General features: G+C 46.6%; 1 protein-coding gene and 1 long non-coding RNA gene across 2 annotated transcripts; one reads left to right on the forward strand and one right to left on the reverse strand.

The window, feature by feature from the left end:
* Positions 1–492: 492 nt before the first annotated feature.
* col1a1b (collagen, type I, alpha 1b) lies at positions 493–16,348 on the reverse strand. Its single transcript, XM_028989935.1, has 51 exons — positions 16,126–16,348; positions 15,034–15,222; positions 14,829–14,845; positions 14,691–14,741; positions 14,389–14,487; positions 13,219–13,284; positions 12,757–12,801; positions 12,322–12,375; positions 12,189–12,242; positions 11,983–12,036; positions 11,772–11,825; positions 11,634–11,687; positions 11,516–11,560; positions 11,374–11,427; positions 11,235–11,279; positions 11,058–11,111; positions 10,813–10,911; positions 10,620–10,664; positions 10,395–10,493; positions 10,031–10,084; positions 9,785–9,892; positions 9,621–9,674; positions 9,304–9,402; positions 9,161–9,214; positions 8,963–9,061; positions 8,820–8,873; positions 8,663–8,716; positions 8,513–8,566; positions 8,372–8,425; positions 8,235–8,279; positions 8,036–8,134; positions 7,836–7,943; positions 6,600–6,707; positions 6,456–6,509; positions 6,144–6,197; positions 5,448–5,555; positions 5,312–5,365; positions 5,150–5,203; positions 4,879–5,040; positions 4,366–4,473; positions 4,181–4,288; positions 4,009–4,062; positions 3,807–3,914; positions 3,640–3,693; positions 3,450–3,557; positions 3,074–3,127; positions 2,886–2,993; positions 2,453–2,729; positions 2,179–2,363; positions 1,844–2,086; positions 493–1,748 (listed from the first exon to the last, which is right to left on the reverse strand). The coding sequence occupies exons 1-51, from the start codon at positions 16,205–16,207 to the stop codon at positions 1,602–1,604; spliced, it is 4,344 nt and encodes a 1,447-aa protein (XP_028845768.1). The 5' UTR covers positions 16,208–16,348; the 3' UTR covers positions 493–1,601.
* On the forward strand, positions 3,429–6,841 carry LOC114796063 (uncharacterized). Its single transcript, XR_003750592.1, has 2 exons — positions 3,429–4,088; positions 4,158–6,841. It is a non-coding gene; the product is annotated as an uncharacterized LOC114796063 (long non-coding RNA).
* Positions 16,349–19,482: the final 3,134 nt, after the last annotated feature.

The raw sequence follows: 19,482 nt of genomic DNA on the forward strand, positions 1-19,482 counted from the left end.
TCAAATTCCTGCCATAAACCACATCCGTAAAGTGTCTAATTTGAGATCAATTCATGCGGAACACCATTAAGATGTATCATCGTCACTCCCGGTCGTGAGATTATTCGTTTCACGGACCACCCAGGCTGAATGTTTTTCATGCCACTGAAAATCTGTAAACTATCATGAGGTCACATCTTAAAAAAGGATAAAATAATCTTCCACTGTGATGATGAACTGAGGCAGAACTGGACTGGTGGGATCATGCAGCTTCTTTGGTCTCCATCAGAGGTGAAGCTCAGCCCCACTCCGCCCTGCTTCTGACATGTTCTCATCTCGGGAGACGCATGCACGGACTGACGGACGCGCCGCCCTCTCAACATCAGCCGCCATCACAGAGCAGATGCTCGAAAAACGACATGGGAAGGGCTGCAGTTGCGTGAATCAGGAGAGTTAGTTTAATTTGAATTTAGTAAAAGGTCTGGGCAGGAAGTCAAGATGACATCTCCAACATTCAGTTTATCACGTCACATGCTTTATTTCAGCATCCAAAATAATTAAAAACATCTTGATTTATTATACATGTACAAAATACGTACAAATCCGCCCGCTGTGTCTGAGTCTTTCACTAAAAAGAAACCAAACAAACAAAATGAGAAAGACAGATGGTGCGATGATGAATAATGACATCCAGTAATAGAGGGTCAGACAACAGACACACGTTGGACACGGGGGGGCCGTGGGGGGCAAAATGAGACAAATCCACCTGCTTAATCTACATCAGACACGCATGCATGCTTCATATGGACAGTAACCAATCCTGCTCAGGCACAGCAAGACATTCGCTTCGACGTTTAGCACCACATGGTACACACACACACACACACACAGCACAGACATGAGCCCAGAGGAAGTAGCACCATTCACAGCTGGAACACGTTTTTGGGATTTTTAACCTGGTAAAGCTTCCATGGTGTTTCGCAAAAAGAAAAAAACCTCCTGGTGTCATGGATTTAGTTTTCTGGTTTTCTGAGGTAGAATTTCAATTTTGTGATGGAGTCGAACCGCTGTGCTGCGTGACTTTTTTTTTTTTTTTTCTCGTTTGATCGATGGTTTCAGTTTTTTTGTCTTTCCCCCTTTGTGGTCATAACAACAGGACACTTGGCCGTCGTTTTTCATATTTATTTATCACCAGAAAAATGGTACAAAGCATTTGCTCCTTTTCCAATGTCCTTCCACAGTGGTGAAAAAAAAAAAAAGATGCCGAAAAAAGTCACCAGCATTTTATCACTTTTGGGTTTTTCTTTTGGAACTCCAGGGGGTGAAATTCACTTTACAGGTATATATTATTTTCTTGTCGTCAGCTGAAACAAAAGATTCTTTCAGAGTGTCCTTGGTGTCTGCTCTTGACGTAGTGGTCCTCGGAAACAAATCGGATAAAAAAGCAGAACTTTTTCTTATTTCAAGGCTGAAAACACGCACACGTGGTCTTTTGGGGATGTAGGTTTAAGCATGTGGACTGACCGTAGCCGAATGGAGGTGGGTTCTTTTTTTTAATGCATAGAGGAAGATTTACGAGATGACGGCTAGGAAAAAAAGTTTTCATGTCCAGATTTCTCACTTTACAAGAAGCACACGGGGCCGAGCTCCACACCAAATTCCTGATCAGGAGCCCCCACGTCCATAGGAGCAATGTCAATAATAGGCAGTCGAGATGTTTTCGTTGTCTTGTAGTCGATGACTGTCTTGCCCCATGTGCCAGTGTGTGACTGCAAATGAAGGAGAAGAGAGAGAAAAACAATGAGTAACGTGCAGATGCATGGAACCATGAGCAGAGTGAAGCTGTGGATGATGAGGCCCTCACCGTGCAGCCATCCTCGCTGACGCTGTATGTGAGGCGGCTGTTGCCCTCGGCTCTGATCTCGATGTCATTGGAGCCCTGCAGTAGAAGGGCCTTCTTCAGGTTGCCAGAGGCCTGGTCCATGTAGGCAATGCTGTTCTTGCAGTGGTAGGTGATGTTCTGGGACGCCACGTTGGACATGAGCCGCATGAATGTCAGCTGGATGTTGACATCCTCTGGATCAGAGCCCTCAAGGCCATACTGGAACTGGGGTCAGATGAAATGAGGTGATGAGCGAGCATAATTCTGTGGATTTGTTCCAAATTCATACACAGATCTAGACTTCTAGATTCTCTTACCTGGAAGCCCTCAGGCATGGATTCTCCGAACCAGACGTGCTTCTTGATGTTCCTGCTGCTGTACCAGTTCTTCCGAGGAATACTGGTCTGTGATGGGTAGACGCAGGTCTCACCAGTCTCCATGTTGCAGTGGACCTTGACGGCATCAAGAGGAGAGCCCTGGTTGGGATCGACCCAGTAGAAGCCTGGAGTCAGGGTGAAAATCAAATCAGAAGACGCTGGTGGGATCCTGTAATGAAGTGCTACACTGAGAGCAGAACTCTGGAGAACTCACCACTCTTCCACTCAGGGTGGCACATCTGGATGTCACGACACATGCGGCCAGGGCTCTGCTGAGTGCCCTCGGGGCTGCGGATGTTCTCAATCTTCTGGCTCAGGGTCTTCAGGGTGGTGTCAACCTCCAGGTCACGGTCACGCATCACATTGGGGTCATCAGCACGGTAGCTGCGCATGGGATCAGCGGCCTTCTCTTGCTGAGGCTGTGGGAAGAAGTCAATGCCGGCACCAGCTGGTCCAGGGGGGCCTGGGGGTCCAGGAAGACCAGGAGAACCCTGGTCAAGAAAGAGAAGTCAGTATTAGATGTGAGCTGATGTGAAATACTAGCTGAGCTGCTTGTTTATTGAACAGACGTAGTTCTACTTGATCTGAAAACCTGAGATAAAGCAGAACAATTTATGTTATGCAGTGGGTGGTAAAGTGAAACTTACAGAAGGTCCCATCTCTCCAGTGCGACCACGAGGTCCAGGTGGACCAACAGGACCAGGCAGACCGTTCATGCCATCCTTACCGGGGGAGCCATTACTTCCAGAGGGTCCCTAGAGAAGAGGGGAGATCCACGGGGTAAATATGATCTGTTTTATGTGAAATTCATGTAAGTGGTTACATTACCACTTACTCTGGGTCCAGCAGGTCCATTAGCACCAGCAGGTCCTTGCTCTCCAGGAGGACCCTATATAGAGAAAATACACCTTTAAATACATTGAGCACACTTGAATACAAATGTGGGCTGAGATGGGCCAGATTAATATAAACTGGGTCACATTTGATCCAGAGCTGCCTTACAATTGACAGCAGGGATATCTTATTTGACACAATTTTGCCTGAGATCTTATTACAAAAAGAAAAGAAGAAGGCCAAAATAATAATGATTCTAGTCCACATCAGTCTAGACCAAGGAAAGTCAAATCGAGAGGTTGATGGTACACATGGAATGGAGTTGATAGAGATTCAAACCCTGATCAATTCTAATTATCAGTTTGCTGATCACTCACTGAGGGCCCTGGCAGACCGTTCATGCCACTGAATCCTCTGTGTCCCTTCATGCCTCTTTCTCCAGCCTCTCCAGCTTCGCCCTTGTCACCTCTGGGACCAGCAGGACCCTACAAGACACGAAAGTGTGTGAACCAGAGTCCAGTCCCCTTCCTCAGTCTTATAAATGTGAAATTTCTTCAGAGCACGTACAGAGGCACCACGAACGCCAGCAGGACCAGCAGGTCCAGATGGTCCAGCAGGACCCTAAACAGAGGGAGAAGTAGAAAGAAACAGACAGTTAGTCCTCTAGGTCACAAATGGAAAAGCCACATATCAAGTGGCCTGGAATTATTGACGATCAGTCTGTCGACACCTACAGCCTCTCCACGGTCACCAGACTTTCCAGATGGACCAACACTTCCAGGCATTCCAGGGGCACCAGGAGCACCAGGAGGTCCAGCATTTCCAGTCTCACCACGGTCACCCTACGATGAGCAGTAAAAATAGGAAAAGAGTGAGAAACACAAGTGTGTCTGCATTTTGGTGCACTGGTAACATCTACAATACAAGGAAACGGACCTTGGGACCAGCAGGACCATCACGTCCAGGAGCACCATCATGACCTGGAGAACCCTACAGATGAAAAGAAAAGAAATCTGGTATGATATGAGACACTATATGTCATGCTGTATTATATTTGCAATTGATTTGATTGAAAACGTGTACAGATGTCTTTGGGTTGGTGTATCACCTCACGACCAGCTTCACCAGGCGCACCACCAAGGCCAGGGGGTCCCAAAGGTCCAGGAGGTCCACGCTCACCTGCGGGTCCACCAGATCCCTGTTTACCGGGCTCTCCCTGGATGGGTGACACAAGTGTTATTTCAGGGATCATGACATTATGAGGTGAGCGCACAGAAGACGGAGGATTCTTACAGAGGGACCAGGGAGACCTGGGAATCCTCTCTCTCCTCTCTGTCCAGGCAGACCAATGATACCACGGACTCCAGCCACACCCTGTGGTCCAGAAATACCAGCAGGACCCTGTAGGACAGCAGAGATGACATCTGGTCACACTTATTCTGTAAAGGTCGTGGAAACTCCTCATCACTCTCTGCAGTTTGTGATTTAACAGTCAGCAAAATTATCTTTCACATGTTTTATTTAAACAACATTAAATTATCGAACAAAGTAATGCTTAAATTAAAGTAATTTTCACTGGCTTTTCTATTAGAACAAATTCAACTGTTAGAAGCACATTTTTCTGCACAATGTCAGCTGGACTACTGAAATAAGACAAATATCTTTTAACACACTAACCCAACCATTTATAACAATAATTCTATTAATTCTATCCTCAACTGAAAATCTATGAATCTATGAGGACCATGCCACAGGGTGCACATATTCCTTAGGACAGGTTAGAACAGCTGCCCCAAAACCACTTACTGGTGGGCCGTCGCTACCAGGGGAACCTTTCTCTCCAGAGGGTCCAGGGGGTCCTGCAGCACCAACCTCACCGGGCCGACCAGCTGGGCCCTTCTCACCACGAGAGCCAATTTGTCCAACTTTTCCAGCAGGTCCAGATGGGCCAGGAGGTCCACTTCCACCCTGAGGAGCAGAGAAGGGTCTTGTGTTTATAGAGCAGCTTACAAAACCATCCAAAATTCAGGCCAAACCATGCTGGTTATGTATGAAGTATGAGAGCTGAGGCACTTACAGCAGGGCCAGGGGGTCCGACACGTCCAGCAGCACCAGGGAAACCAGTAGGACCCTGAAATCAGAATCTATGTTACCTCCTCAAATCACTACAGAAATAAACCGTAATATTTCATTACATGTCTGGGAATAGAGAATAAAAACTGGCAAGAAACCAACTCACAGGGGGGCCAGCAGCACCACGGGTACCTTTAGGACCAGTTTGGCCAGCGGGACCCTGGAGAAGAAACAGAATGAGACATGAATGAGCACAGCGTCTCTCAGCTGTTTGTCTGGTGATATTGGAGGTATTTCTGCACCTGAGGTCCCTGAGCACCAGCAACGCCAGCAGGTCCAGGAGCACCAGCATCTCCCTTAGGTCCAGAGTCTCCAGACTCTCCCTTAGAACCAGGTTGCCCGTCAGCACCCTGAGGAAAGAAGAGCCAATATTTTAAAAAGGCCCACCAAACACCATCAACACCTTCATTTTGCTCAGCAATATTTCAGTCAGCAGTGATGTTAGAATTGAGTGGTACAGGGTGGTAGTAACCTTGTGGGTAACACACTTGCCTACGAACCAGAAGACTCAGGTTCAAATCCCACTCCCTCCGTGACCCTGAGCAAGACACTTAACCCTAAGTTTCTCCAGGGGGGGACTGTCCCTGTAACTACTGATTGTAAGTCATTCTGGATAAGAGGGTCTGATAAATGCCCTTAAGCGTTTGAGTGTTAAGCCAATCAGCCTGTACTATATGCCCATATAGCATGAAGAGTGAAGATCATACAGGCAGCAGACTCGTAGTCGGAAGCTTGCGGACTCAAATTCCGAACCGTCAAGGTGCCACTGAGGTTTCCTTGATCAAGGTACCCACACACTGCTCCCTGGGCGCCTGTCATGGCTGCCAACTAAGGGTGATGGTTTAATGCAGAGGACGCATTTCATCGTCGTTTCACCTTGTGCTGGGCTGCAGTGTTTCACAATGATAAAGTGACCCATTAGCTCAGGAGACACTCACAGGGGGTCCAGCAAAGCCAGCAGGTCCAGGTGCTCCGGTCTCACCGCGCTCACCCTGGCAGGTGGAGATAAGACACCAACATTAACCAAGACATGGTGTTCAGCCTACACTGAGCATGAGAAGCAAATTTTATCCTCCATTCAGTTCCAGGGTGTATTTTCTTCATTATTTTGTATTCTTATGATGTACTGAATGTGTAGTATGTGTATGTACCTTTTGAATATATTCATGGCTTTGTATACACTGTTATAGAGTGTGTATGTCGCAGAATGTGTGTATGGATTCCTGCTGTTCTGCAGTTCTGTCACTCACCGGGGCACCACGAGATCCTGTAAGTCCAGCAGGTCCAACAGGTCCAGCCTCTCCCTGTAACACACATAAAGAGAAGGTGAGAAGTTAGCATAAGGTGAACTGACATTGACAAGAGAGTTTGTTGTAGGTTCTTCACTTGCTCACCTTCTCACCAGGAGAACCAGAAGGTCCTGAAGGTCCAATAGGTCCAGTCAAACCACGGACACCATCCTTACCAGGGGCACCATCAGGACCTTTGGGGCCAGCATCACCCTACACAAGAAACAAGGATAATTTAGCCATATACAGTGCATCTGAAAAGTATTCGCAACAAATCACATTTTCTACATTTTGATATGTTACAGTCTTATTCCAAAATGGATTAAATAAGTTTACAAGAACATGTACATAGTTATTCACAGCCTTTTACATGAAGCTAGGAAGGTGACCAAGAGCTCATTGGTCATTCTGTCAGAGCTCCAGAGGTCCTCTGTGGACAGAGGAGAACTTCTAGAAGGAGAGCCATCTGTGCAGAAATCCACCAATAAGGCCTGTATGGTAGAGTGGGCAGACGGATGCCACTCCGTATTAAAAAGTACATGGCAGCCCACCTGGAGGAATGCCAGGCGTCGGGTTTGGTGGAAACAAGGCACCGCTCATCACCAGGCCAATACCATCCCTACAGTGAAGCATTGTGATGGCAGCATCATGAACTTGATGTTTTTCAGCTGTAGAAACTGGGAGACTAGTCAGGATCGAGGGAATGGCGACTGCAGCAATGTACAGAGACATCATGGTTAAAAACCTGCTCCAGAGTGCTCTGGGGCAACTGGGGTTCATCTTTCAGCAGGACAACAACACTAAGCACACAAGGAGTGGCTTCAGGACAATGTTCTTGTGAATGTTCTTGAGTTGCCCAGCCAGAGACCAGACTCTAATCTGATTGATCATCTCTGGAGATATCTTGAAATGGCTGTGCACCAAAGCTTCCATCCAACCAGATGGAGCTTGAGAGGTGCTCCACAGAGGAAAGGGCAAAACTGGCCAAGGATAGTTGAGTCAAGCTTGTGGCATCATATTCAAAAAGTCTTGAAGCTGTAATTGCTGCCAAAGGTGCATAAACAAAGTCTTGAGAAAAAGCTGTGAATACTTATATACATGTTATTTATAATTTATTTTTTTGTTAATTTGCTAAAACCTCAACTAAAGTTTTTTCATATTGTCATTATAGGGTGTTGTGTGTAGAATTCAGAGGGGAAAATGCATTTAATCCATTTTGGAACAAGACTGTAACATAACAAAATGTGGAAAAAGTAAAGTGCTGCGAATTCTTTCCGGACGCACTGTAGCACAGGGCTTCAGGTGGGCAGATATTTAGAGGGACAAGTGGAAACATCTTACCCTGTCTCCCCTGAGTCCAGGCAGACCGGCAGATCCACGCTCTCCAGGCATTCCCTGCAGTCCAGAAGGACCCACACCACCTGGGGCTCCAGCTGCACCAGTCTCACCCTGCAGGGAGGGAGATTAATTTTCTCTAATGATCTCTAATGGGTAAAATGGTGTAAGATGTTTGATCCAAGTTTAATCCAGGTGTCTCATACCCTAGCGCCATCGTTACCAGGGGCACCAGGGGAACCACGAGCACCAGCTGGTCCAACAGGACCATTGCCACCACGCTCACCGGGGAAGCCTCTGTCACCCTAGGGAATAAAAGTCACTGATTAGGGTGCAGTCACAGTGTGGCAGGTGGTATTAAAAGTGGTCAAGTTATTAAAAGTTATTTGGTCATCTGCTACTTACTCTTGGTCCAGAGGGTCCAGGACCACCACCCTCACCGGGGAGACCCTGTTAATGCCACAGATTAGGTTAATCCAGTTTTTTAAATGACATCATGACTGATCCTTCAAAGGACATAGGTCCTTCCATAGGTCTCTCACCTGCTCACCAGGCTTGCCAGTCTCACCAGTAGCACCCTGAGGTCCTGGCAGTCCCTGTATGAAAGAAATAAAATGATTAGAAGAGTGAATAAGAAATGTACAATGCTAAATTAAGTATGTTTATGGGGGGGTCATGCATACCTGGAAGCCAGATGGACCAGCAGACCCTTGCTCTCCTTTCTCACCAGCAGGTCCCTGTATGTAAAACAAACTGTTACCCCAGACTCAATTGCACATTAGAGATGTAATCTTATTTCAAAATGTCATGTAGATATCAGAATGATCACATACAGCAGGTCCAGGGGCACCAGGAGCACCAAGATCACCATCTTTGCCAGGAGCACCCTAGAATGCAAGGAACATGGAAATATGGTCTGTTTCTCTTCAGGAACATGTGACACCTGCTGATTGTCTGCTAGAACCGCTGTGTAAAACGTTCCATACTCACAATGGCACCAACGGGTCCAGCAGGGCCTCTCTCACCAGGCTTACCAGCCTCGCCCTGAGGATGAGAGACACAGAATGTCAGTACAACACCTACCGCCACCACATCAAAACACCTGAGTCACTTTCAAATGAATGAATACATACACCAGGTCCTTTAGGTCCAGGGAATCCCATCACTCCAGGTGCGCCTCTGGATCCAGCGGGACCTGGGGGTCCAGAGCGACCATCTTGTCCAGGTGCACCCTACCAAGAAAGGAGGTACAGCAGCTTTAGTTATGCTTCAAGCCTCAATCTATGTTGACCAAACACGATTTTGGTTAGTTATGGTTTTCATGTACTTACTGTAGGGCCAGCCTTGCCATCAGGTCCAGGGCTACCAGGGCTGCCAGTCATGCCCTAGGACAGTGAGGTAGAACACTGACATTAAGCCAAAGAGAGAACGAGAAGCTCCTGAGGGACATTAATGAATTAGAGAGAAATGTTACCTTAGATCCAGGCACTCCAGGTTCTCCAGGGCGCCCAGGTTCTCCTGAAGCTCCCTGGCCTCCCAGTGGTCCAGGGGCACCACGCTCACCGGGACCACCCTGGCAAGCGAGGGAGATAAGAGAGTCAGAGACAAAGATTCGGACCTCTTCTGATACTTACTACTGCAGATTTCAGGACCCAGGCCAGTTCCCCCTGACCACCATGTTCCTGTATTTTTAATTCCTCACCACTTACAAGTGATGCAGGAATGTTGGAGGATGAAAATATCTAAGAATTTTATCATGCATGGTTTCTAGAGGATGATTTCTGATCTCACCTTAGGACCAGGAGCTCCATCACCACCAGGGAAACCGCGGCTACCAGGGGCACCCTGCACAAGAACATAAATTTCACAGTTCACAAGGACTTGTGGATGGTTTTCATAACGTAACCTCTGCATGGATTAAACCAATAAAAGATATGTGAGAGAGGGGCATTTACACGGGCTCCAGGGGGTCCTACAGGTCCAGCACCACCAGGCTCTCCTCTGGCACCTCTCTTTCCTTCCTCACCAGAAGGACCAGCAAGTCCCTGAGCTCCAACAGGACCCTGGCCAAAATCACAGTTGTTGGTCACATGAAGAGAAGTTGTAGGCATATGAATGTTCTGTTCAGTTCTGATATTCCTGTTGAGATGTTTAACTGGACTCTACTGGTCATGTCTAGATTTACCATAATTAGTACTTACAGGCTCTCCTTTAGGACCAGGCTCTCCTTTGGGACCAGGGGCTCCAACATCACCCTATAACAGCAAACATTTCACCAAATTTACATTTACATTTATGGCATTTATCAGACGCTCTTATCCAGAGCGACTTACAATCAGTAGTTACAGGGACAGTCCCCCTGGAGCAACTTAGGGTTAAGTGTCTTGCTCAGGGACACAATGGTAGTAAGTGGGATTTGAACCTGTGACTCTGTAGTCTTCTGGTTCATAGGCAAGTGTGTTACCCACTAGGCTACTACCATCCCAAATATAATGTAACTCAAACAATCAGCAAAAGTGCTGTGTTGGTTTTCATCCTCCACTCTCTGGATGGTTGGACACTCACGTTGTTACCCTTGGGGCCAGAGGCACCGCCAGGTCCCTGAGCGCCAGCAGGTCCGCGGGAGCCAGGGAAGCCAGGGGCACCAGCAATACCAGCAGCACCCTGTCATAATACACATAAACATGAACCATGGTGACAAAATACCAAGAAATGACATAGATGAATAAATTCATCTGAAATGGTCATCAGGGCCTGTTGAGTTATGGGCTGACTGGTGGGCACACTTACTGGGGAACCTTTAGCACCAGCAGAACCATCAGATCCAGGGTTGCCCTATGAAAAGAAAAAAACAGAGAGGTCAGATGTGACAATACACAATGTAAACCCAGCCACTGGGTACCCAAGCCCATGCAATTGGGGAGGATTAAAGAAGAAGAAGGGATCAGAACAAGGTCTGACTGTATTGATGTGTGAATCTTACAGCAGGTCCAGCAGCACCAGCAGGTCCAGGGTTGCCAGGTTCTCCACGGGAACCCTGGGGTCCCTCAGATCCACGGCCTCCCTGTGGTCCAGTTTCTCCCTGGTGGGTGAGAAGGAGGGTCAGTGGTGTCTGTTGTGTGTTTGTGTAGATACTCATTCTGTCAGAAAATGTGTGGCAACGCCTTAGTTTAATCTGTATATTTTCAAAAGCATTTCTTTTGAAATATGAGTACTTGTGTGTTTTACCTTAATTCCAGCACCACCAGGGAACCCAGAGGGACCAGCAGGGCCAGTGGGTCCCTATAAGTACAGATGACAGATGAAAATTCATGTCACCAGAGTACTACACACTTTCAAATACAACATAAAACCAGACTTCATTAGTACCACAGAGTGGTAAGTGAAATAAGAATCAATACTTACAGGAGGTCCGGCAGGACCAGAGGTGCCATCATTACCACGGGCACCCTGCAGCACACACAAGTGACACGTTGAACAGCTGAAATTTTGCAATGTTAATTGACAATCACGTGTGAAAATAATAAACAGAAGAAGCACTTACAGAAGGGCCAGATGGTCCAGGACGTCCTCTCTCACCAGGAAGACCACGAGGGCCCTGGGCAAAAGCGAGTCAGAGATAAGATGATCTGAGACCAGATGAACATGTCCAGTGAAACAGCAGAAGACCAGAGAGAGGCACTCACCATAACACCAGGAGTACCGTTCTCTCCAGGGGAACCTGCCTCACCCTGCACAATAACAGAGCTGTCAGCCTTGAGTCACCAGACATCAGCAGAAGAACCTCAAGAAGAAGGATAGTACCTTAGGTCCAGCAGGACCAGAGTCTCCCTTTGCTCCATCCAGACCAGGGAAACCCTGACCAAAGAAATCACATTACTGACAGGGTACAAGTTCATGGGTCAAAGGAAAGTGGCTGGTGTGTTGTGAGTTTCTACTCACTCTGTGTCCCTTGATGCCAGGGAGACCAGGAGTTCCGGGGAATCCACGACCTCCCTGGGAAGAAGAGAAGGGATCAGAACTTCAGTAATTAGCTCCACACAATGCAGACATCTTCAAATGTGTGTGACATATACAGTGTGTCAGTCTGTGTGCCTATTGAAAAATATGGGATGGAGGTTATAGGTGGGGATCTGCTGAGGTAAAGACTCACCTGAGCACCAGCAGGCCCGCGCTCACCAGGGCGACCAGCTTTTCCAGCCTCACCCTAATGATGAGAAGAAGACAATTAGCAAATCAGATTTGCTACCCTAAGACCCAAAAAGGCTGCATTGCTCTCGTATGGCTGATGGATCAGTGTGTGCATATGTGGACACATCCAGACACAGAGAATCAGGAACTAACAAGGACAACACTTACATCATCTCCGTTCTTTCCTGGGGGGCCAGCTGGACCACGAGAACCCATGGGACCCTAGAGGAGACACCAGATTCTCATCAGTAACAACACACTGCTGACTAGGCCATGTGAAGTGAGGCGGAGTGATACTCACAGGGGCGCCGGGTTCTCCAGGCTCGCCTTGGGGGCCGGGGAATCCCTGAGGGCCCTGAGCACAAGAGCAGAGGTCAAAGGTCACCTCATCATTCACTACCTTCTATAACACTTCAAATCCACAAAAAAAACATGACTACAGATGTCGAGTGTAATTGGTTTAAACTTTAACATTCTTTGGAATCAGTTCTCTGCATGGTTGGATGAAGAAACAGACAGAAGACTCAATGCTGCATTATCAGTTATAGCTGCCCGGTCATTGTGAAATAAGTTGATTAACGTGAGAATCTGAGATGTTTAAAAGTGAGAGTAGCCTGAAATCTCAACTAAAAAGCATCAGCAATGCTCCAAGCTGATCATATCTGGATGTTTTAGTGGAGGAGCCACCAGTGCTCATTTAGCACATTTGTTTCCAGTGAGAAGCTATGACACTTACGACTGAACCAGGTCCTCCTGGCATGCCACGGGGACCCATGGGGCCCTAAGAAAGAGAAAGAAGGAATTCATCTTACAGTTAGAAACAGATTTTTGAAAATGTTGACTCTGTCATACACGTTTCAAAGTTCCTATAGAATAATTATAACATGATTTTTATTTTAAGTAGGATTAAACATGAAATGGAATTGCTTTTAGTCCAGCTTCTCTCTGCATGAATGGTGATCACAAAATATTAATTATAAAGCGTGCAAACAATGACGAATATGTGACCATTCCACACCCAGTATTCTCACATTTGGCACCAAAATGAACAAATGGACAGGCAGGTCAAGACAAGCTTGTCGGTGTCCAGATTATAATAAGTGGAGCTTGTTTTTCATACATTAATCAGGTAAACGAGTCTGTGTACGTGTATATGGAAAAAAGGATTTGGATGAATGAGGAGAGGACACTCCAGTACCATTGGTCCTGGGACAGCAGGTCCACTGGATTTGTCTCCACCATAAGACATCTGAGGACGGTAGACCTACAAACAAACATCAATTAACACTTCAGCACGCACATCGTCATCATCATCATTTCATCTTCTGAGATATTAGTTTAGATTCATGCAGTGTGCAGATAAAACCTGCCATGTTCCATGAAATCGCTTTATGTACATTAGTTTTGTCCAGATATTATTATTCTGACTTCCATTACTCCATTACTCCATTCCATTACTGTGACCAGTCGGCAGTGTTGGATGATGTTATTTCATCTGTCTGTCTGCTCAATATGAGATGGCTACTACAACTACTAAAGCTACTACTACTATTTCTACTACTGCTGCTACTACTTTAACTACTACTATTACTACAACCTCTACAATTACCATTATTAGTACTACTGCTACTAACCCCCACTACCACTATTGCTACTACTACGACCTGTATTATTATTACAACCGCTACAATTAGATTTACTATTACTACTTCCACTAATCATAATTACTACTTCTATTACTGCTACTATATCTACAACAATTACTTCAAACACTGTCATTACTATTACTATTAATCACTACTAACCGCACTACTAATTAGTACATTTACGGCGTTTACCAGAGCTATAATCAGTAGTTACAGGGACAGTCCCCATGGAGACACTCAGGGTTAAGGGTCTTGCTCAGGGATTTGATTTGAACCTGGGTCTTCTGTTTCGTTGGCAAGTGTGTTACCCACTAGGCTACTAACACCCCATTGGCACCACCCCATTACTACTACTACAAACCACTGTTACTACTATTGCTACTAATACGACTACGACTACTACTATTACTACAACTACAACTATTACTACTATGACTATCACTAAAACCACTAAAATTACTACAATTATTACTACTTATAATCACTAGGACTACTATTGCTACTGCTAAAACTACTTCTATTACTACAACTACAACTATTACTACTACTAACCAATACTATTACTAGTACTGCTACTACTATGACTACTACTATTACAACTACCACAATCAGTCTTATTACTACTACTACTACCACTTAAGAATGGAAATTCAGGACCACTGACATAATTGATTTTAATGACATCTTCAAATCATGATAAAGCTCAGAAATGAATTACGTACTAAATCTACACCAAGGCCATTTGGTCCTGGGGGGCCAGGTGGTCCAGGGAGACCAGGCTGTCCATCAAGACCATCCCTGCCGGGAGGCCCTGGGAGGCCCTAAGAAGCACAAGAGTTATGAGAATTAACAACTAGAACAACATTTCAGACACAATTGTAACAAACATCAGCAGCGAAATGTCTGGTCACAATTTCTCATACAGACACATTTGTCCTCCACAAACAACCATATTTAATATGCATTACACTGATGAAGTAACAAGCCAGTAAATGAGGATTGAAACAAAGTTAAGTCAACTCACATTGTCACCCTTGTCACCGACACGGCCTTTTGAAAAGGTTCTGTCTGGTTCCTGTAATGATTAGGTTAGTACATTATAATAAATTATATTCTATGATTCACTCTAATTTTATTTTACATGATCAGAAATTTTACTAACCTCTGTGGCAGATGGTTCTATGAATAAAAGGAAAACATAAAACTGTTATTTCAAATGAAACAAAGAAGACTTGTGTTTTTACACCTATGATCTAAAAAACACATCGTATATTGGAGCGTTGCAGTGTATTCGGGGGCGGGACTCTGCAGGCCCCGCCCCATTCCCTTGACGGGCGGAACAGGTGTGGTGTGCGTGGTTTGCGCACCTTCGGGGCAGATGGGGCAGCACTCCCCGTCGGGGATCTCCGGGTTGGCGCAGTCGGTGGTGTCCTCGCAGATCACCTCGTCGCACATGACGTTGCCGCTGTCGCAGACGCAGATCTGGCAGGGTTCTGGTTTCCATACATCCTTGTCGTTGTAGTTCTGGCCGTCCAACGTACAGCTCCCGAACGTCACTGTGGGGGAGGGAACCAGCATGAACCTCATTATATACATCATAACAACACTCATAATTCATGTCTAAATGAATTTGGCTTCTTTTTTGTTCAGATTTCATCGATGATGCTCACACCGGCAATGGTATTTGTACGCATTTATGTATTCCTGAATATTTATCCAACTTGATTTGTGCATGAATAAAAAAATGCGGTGAATGTAGCGCAATAAACCAATAATTATTTAGAACACACACGAAAAAAAACATTTCCAATCAGTAGTTTGGATGATGATGCTATGAAACCAAAAAGCACCATAAGGTGGCGCCAGTGCCACGCCCTGCAGAGCGCGCTCCCCGTCCGGACGCCAGGGCCCGAATCGAAATCATCTGGAGTCTTTGTACCGTGAACTTTGCGTGAAATTCGAGATGAGCTGGGCCAGAAATGCTCGACCAGAAGAGCTCATGTTTTCCAGCCCAGACATGAAGATCCAGTGAAGATGTCTCCATCCCCCGAATGTTCAGTAGTGAGAGTAATAAAGCGGTGGTGATGGTTTTAATAAAAAGAGAATAACAGTAACGCGCGGCGCAACATGTAACGGCACGCTGCGCCGGGTTGCCAGGTTGAGCGTCTTGTTCCACTTTAAAACCAAATTATCACTTTGCGTGTCTTGTGCAAGCAAAGCGCATTCCGTAGTATTTCTATCATTTCTATCATTCTTTCACATGAAATTCAGTTTTTGCGGGTGGAAAATCCCGCTTAAAGTTATCTGCTCGTAAAAATTAATCCATGTTACTGAAGAACTTGTGGAGTGACGAGATCGTTCCCCGCGCATAAACCAGGCGGCTTCTGGAGAACTTTGCTCCCCCAGACGCGCCATCTCTCCATCTCCCCGCCGCGGCGCGTAAGAAAGGTCATACTCACGGTCCTCCTCGCCTTGCGCCCTCACCAGAGCCACCGCCGCCGCGAGCAGCAGCCCCAACCGAATATCCACAAAGCTGAACATGTCTAAATGTTAGACATGTAGACTCTCTGAGGCCAGGGGTGTCCCGATCGTGTCCTCGTCACGCAGCGCGCATGCAGGTCGGCTCCGCTGTGCGTAACTCCAATGCAGCCCCAGCAGATCCGCCCTACTGCCCCGGCAGACGGGGCCCGCGCTTTTATACGCGGGACCTCCAGCAAGTCCCTCCTTCCCCCATCACCCTGGTCAGCTGCGTCTTTATCATGGCTTCTCTACTGGTTTTTGGACAGAAATGTTAATAAAAGGGTGGTAGTAGCCTAGTGGGTAACACACTCGCCTATGAACCAGAAGACCCAGGTTCAAACCCCACTTACTGCCATCGTGTCCCTGAGCAAGACACTTAACCCTGAGTTGCTCCAGGGGGGGACTGTCCCTGTAACTACTGATTGTAAGTTGTTCTGGATGAGGGCATCTAATAAATACTGTAAATGTAAATGTAAATAAACCCGGTTATCATAACAGCTGCTGTCCCGACATCTGATTGGTCGAGGTGATTAAGGCGCACCTGTGATTCCTGTTCTGGTCACAGCCATGTTGATCACAGACCAGAGGAATCATTTCAGCACCATCAGGCCACAGGACGTTTTTATGATTTCTGTGGATCTTTATTGGCCATGGTTGTAAAAAGTTTAACAGAAGCTCGTTATTGTGGCCTGTAACCATTGTACTGCTCTCCGCATGGAAACATGCTTATTTATAAAGATGAGATGTAAATCTATATATGCTTATATACCAAATGAAATGACAGTATAATTGTTCCTCACCATTTATTAGACATAAATGAGTTTATTTTACATTAGTGCCACTGTGGAACTCGCTGTGATGGGGGATGAAATGAGTAAAAGTTCTACAGAACATCCCGATATCTAAATGTGTAACAAAGCTGTGAATGAAACACTTTATTGCAGTTCTGTAGCAGAACCATTGCTCTGCAGACAGACAGGCAAGGAGGGAGGGAGGAGGAAGACACAGTTGGCTAAAAATGATTACGGAGCGTGGCTCTGCTGTGGACACGTTGCAAGTTCCAGAGCCACGGCCCTGTGTGACCTCCCCCACACGCCGCCTTCTTGTCACCCGGCCAAGAAACGTGTCTTTGATTTGAGATGATCGACGTGAGCATGCTGGAGGAGAACCTTCTGACGGCGCGCCGCTTCCCTCCACCTGGGAGTAGAGGAGGGTGAGCAGCAACCATGTTCAAAAAAAAATTTCACAAAATTCAACTTCATGTCAACTTTCATGTTTTCTTTTTAAGGGAATTCTACTGGATGAGCACATTTAATTATCAGTCTGACTGCTTGGAACCAAAATGCCCGTGCTGAAAGAGTACTGTCGCTTGAGCAGCAGGCACCACCTGATGCTTCAGATGTTCAGCTGACATGGACCATGCTGAACGTTGCGATAATATCAGGTGTGAAGCACAATAAAAAGAAAGAGTGCATAGAGGTTTTAATAGGCGTTAATCAACGTGTAGGCATTCAATCAATCAATCAAATTTTATTTATACAGCACATTTTACAAAGTACATCAGGGGCAGTGGTGGCCTGGCGGTTATGGAAGCGGGTTCCAGAAGGTTGCCGCTTCGAATCCCGATCCGCCAAGGTGCCACTGAGGTGTTGCTGAGCAAAGCGCCGTCCCCACACACTGCTCCCTGGGTGCCTGATGGTTAAAAGCAGAGGACACATTTTGTTGTGTCACCGTGTGCTGTGCTGCAGTGTTTTATAATGACAATATTTACTTTTCACTTCACTTTCACTTTAATAATCACAAAGCACCTAACAATAGAACAGAACTCACTAGTGAGCAGCCAAAGGTGACAGTGACAAGAAAAAAACTGTCTGAAAAAGGAAGAATCCTTGAGAGGAACCAGGGCTCAATATTTAATATGATGTAATATTGAAGCAGCATGTTAGAGTTCCAGCAGATGACTATCGAGTGGGATCGGTAGATTGCTAGTAAGGACCTGGTCGTCACGCTGTCCGGGTTGAAGGGGAAGGAGGCACAGAAGCTTGCCATGTTCTTAAATGATATTTATTAAACAGAAAATAAGCAAAGGCACGATGGCCAAAAATGAACAGAAAGAAACACAAAAGAACCGTTGAGACATATGACAAAGTGTCAGAAACATAAATGAATGTCTCTACATTACTTGTGAAAGCAGGGAGTGATCCGGAGCCACTAATCAGATGTACCAGCACCTCTGGGTGTCATGGGCCACCCCTCCAAGGGTGCAACTCTGAGGCGACCAACGAAAGACAAGGAGGGAGAAGGTGACAGCAACTACTGGGCCCCCATGCACAGGGCCTCCATGGCACAGCTGGAACCGGACTCTCTGGCTGTGTCCCTTGCTGCTTCCAGCATGGAGGTGGTCCTGGACCCTCAGGCGTTGACCCCTGCTTCCTTAGGTGGCCTTTCACACTCTGTCTGGGTGTAGGGTTCAGAGGCCTCACTGACCCTTTCCTGGCTTGGTCCTTGCAGCGCCTTGGGAAATGTGCAAGCCCTGTCCCTGCACATCCCTGTTGGTTTTTCCAGTGCTTCAGGAGACACGCAGGCCCTGTCCTTGCTTGTCCCAGCTGGTTGGACAAGGGGGCAACCATCAACCAGTCCAGTGGGAGGACTCCACCTGGTGGAAGAGAAGAGGTGAAGCGGGGGTCAGGAACAGGGAAGTCAGGACACTCTCACAGCCAATCGTCCCTGCTTCCTTCTTCTCTCAGGGGACACCGGAGGGTGGCTCCTCAGTGCAGGAATTAGAGACTGGTGGCTGTCAGGCACACTCGCAAGGACGTGCAGTGGACACGGCTTCTCACTGCAGGTGGTCTGGAGAGTCAGCGCTGCTGGCACACCGGACGAAGGCGAGGTGCGTCTTTGGGGAGCTGGTACTGGTGGCATTCAGGAAGGGAGGATGTTCACCACTCCATGGTCCACTTCCAGGTAAAGTACTCTGGCCATTCCAGCTGGGGCCAGCCCTCTTCACCTCTGGGGGAACTCCCCTTCCCCGGTCTTACACGCCTTCTGCATGTCTGGGTAGGCCTGCAGCATTCTGTCATACTGTCCGGGTTGAAGAAGAAGGAGGCGCAATCTATTTATTAAGCAAATAAACAAAGGCACGACGGCAAAAAATTAACATGAAGAAACCATTGAGGCATGTGGAACATAACCAAACTAATCCACATTAATGCTGCAGCATTCAAATCGATGTGGAAAACTATTTGCTTTTACTTTAGATTAACCACAAGGTGTGAATCAGAATAAATGTCAGTGAA

Source organism: Denticeps clupeoides, chromosome 8, assembly GCF_900700375.1.
Source record: "Denticeps clupeoides chromosome 8, fDenClu1.1, whole genome shotgun sequence".
Lineage (NCBI taxonomy): Eukaryota > Metazoa > Chordata > Actinopteri > Clupeiformes > Denticipitidae > Denticeps > Denticeps clupeoides.

What these genes read in the sequence shown, in the direction of transcription:
- col1a1b (XM_028989935.1), bottom strand. Translation starts at nt 16,207, where the DNA reads ATGTTCAGCTTTGTGGATATTCGGTTGGGGCTGCTGCTCGCGGCGGCG. An exon ending in GCGGGCCTGCTGGTGCTCAG is followed by an intron (nt 11,826 to 11,982) that starts GTGAGTCTTTAC and finishes TCTTCTTCCCAG; the next exon opens with GGAGGTCGTGGATTCCCCGG. An exon ending in CTGGTGACCGTGGAGAGGCT is followed by an intron (nt 3,694 to 3,806) that starts GTAGGTGTCGAC and finishes CCCTCTGTTTAG; the next exon opens with GGTCCTGCTGGACCATCTGG.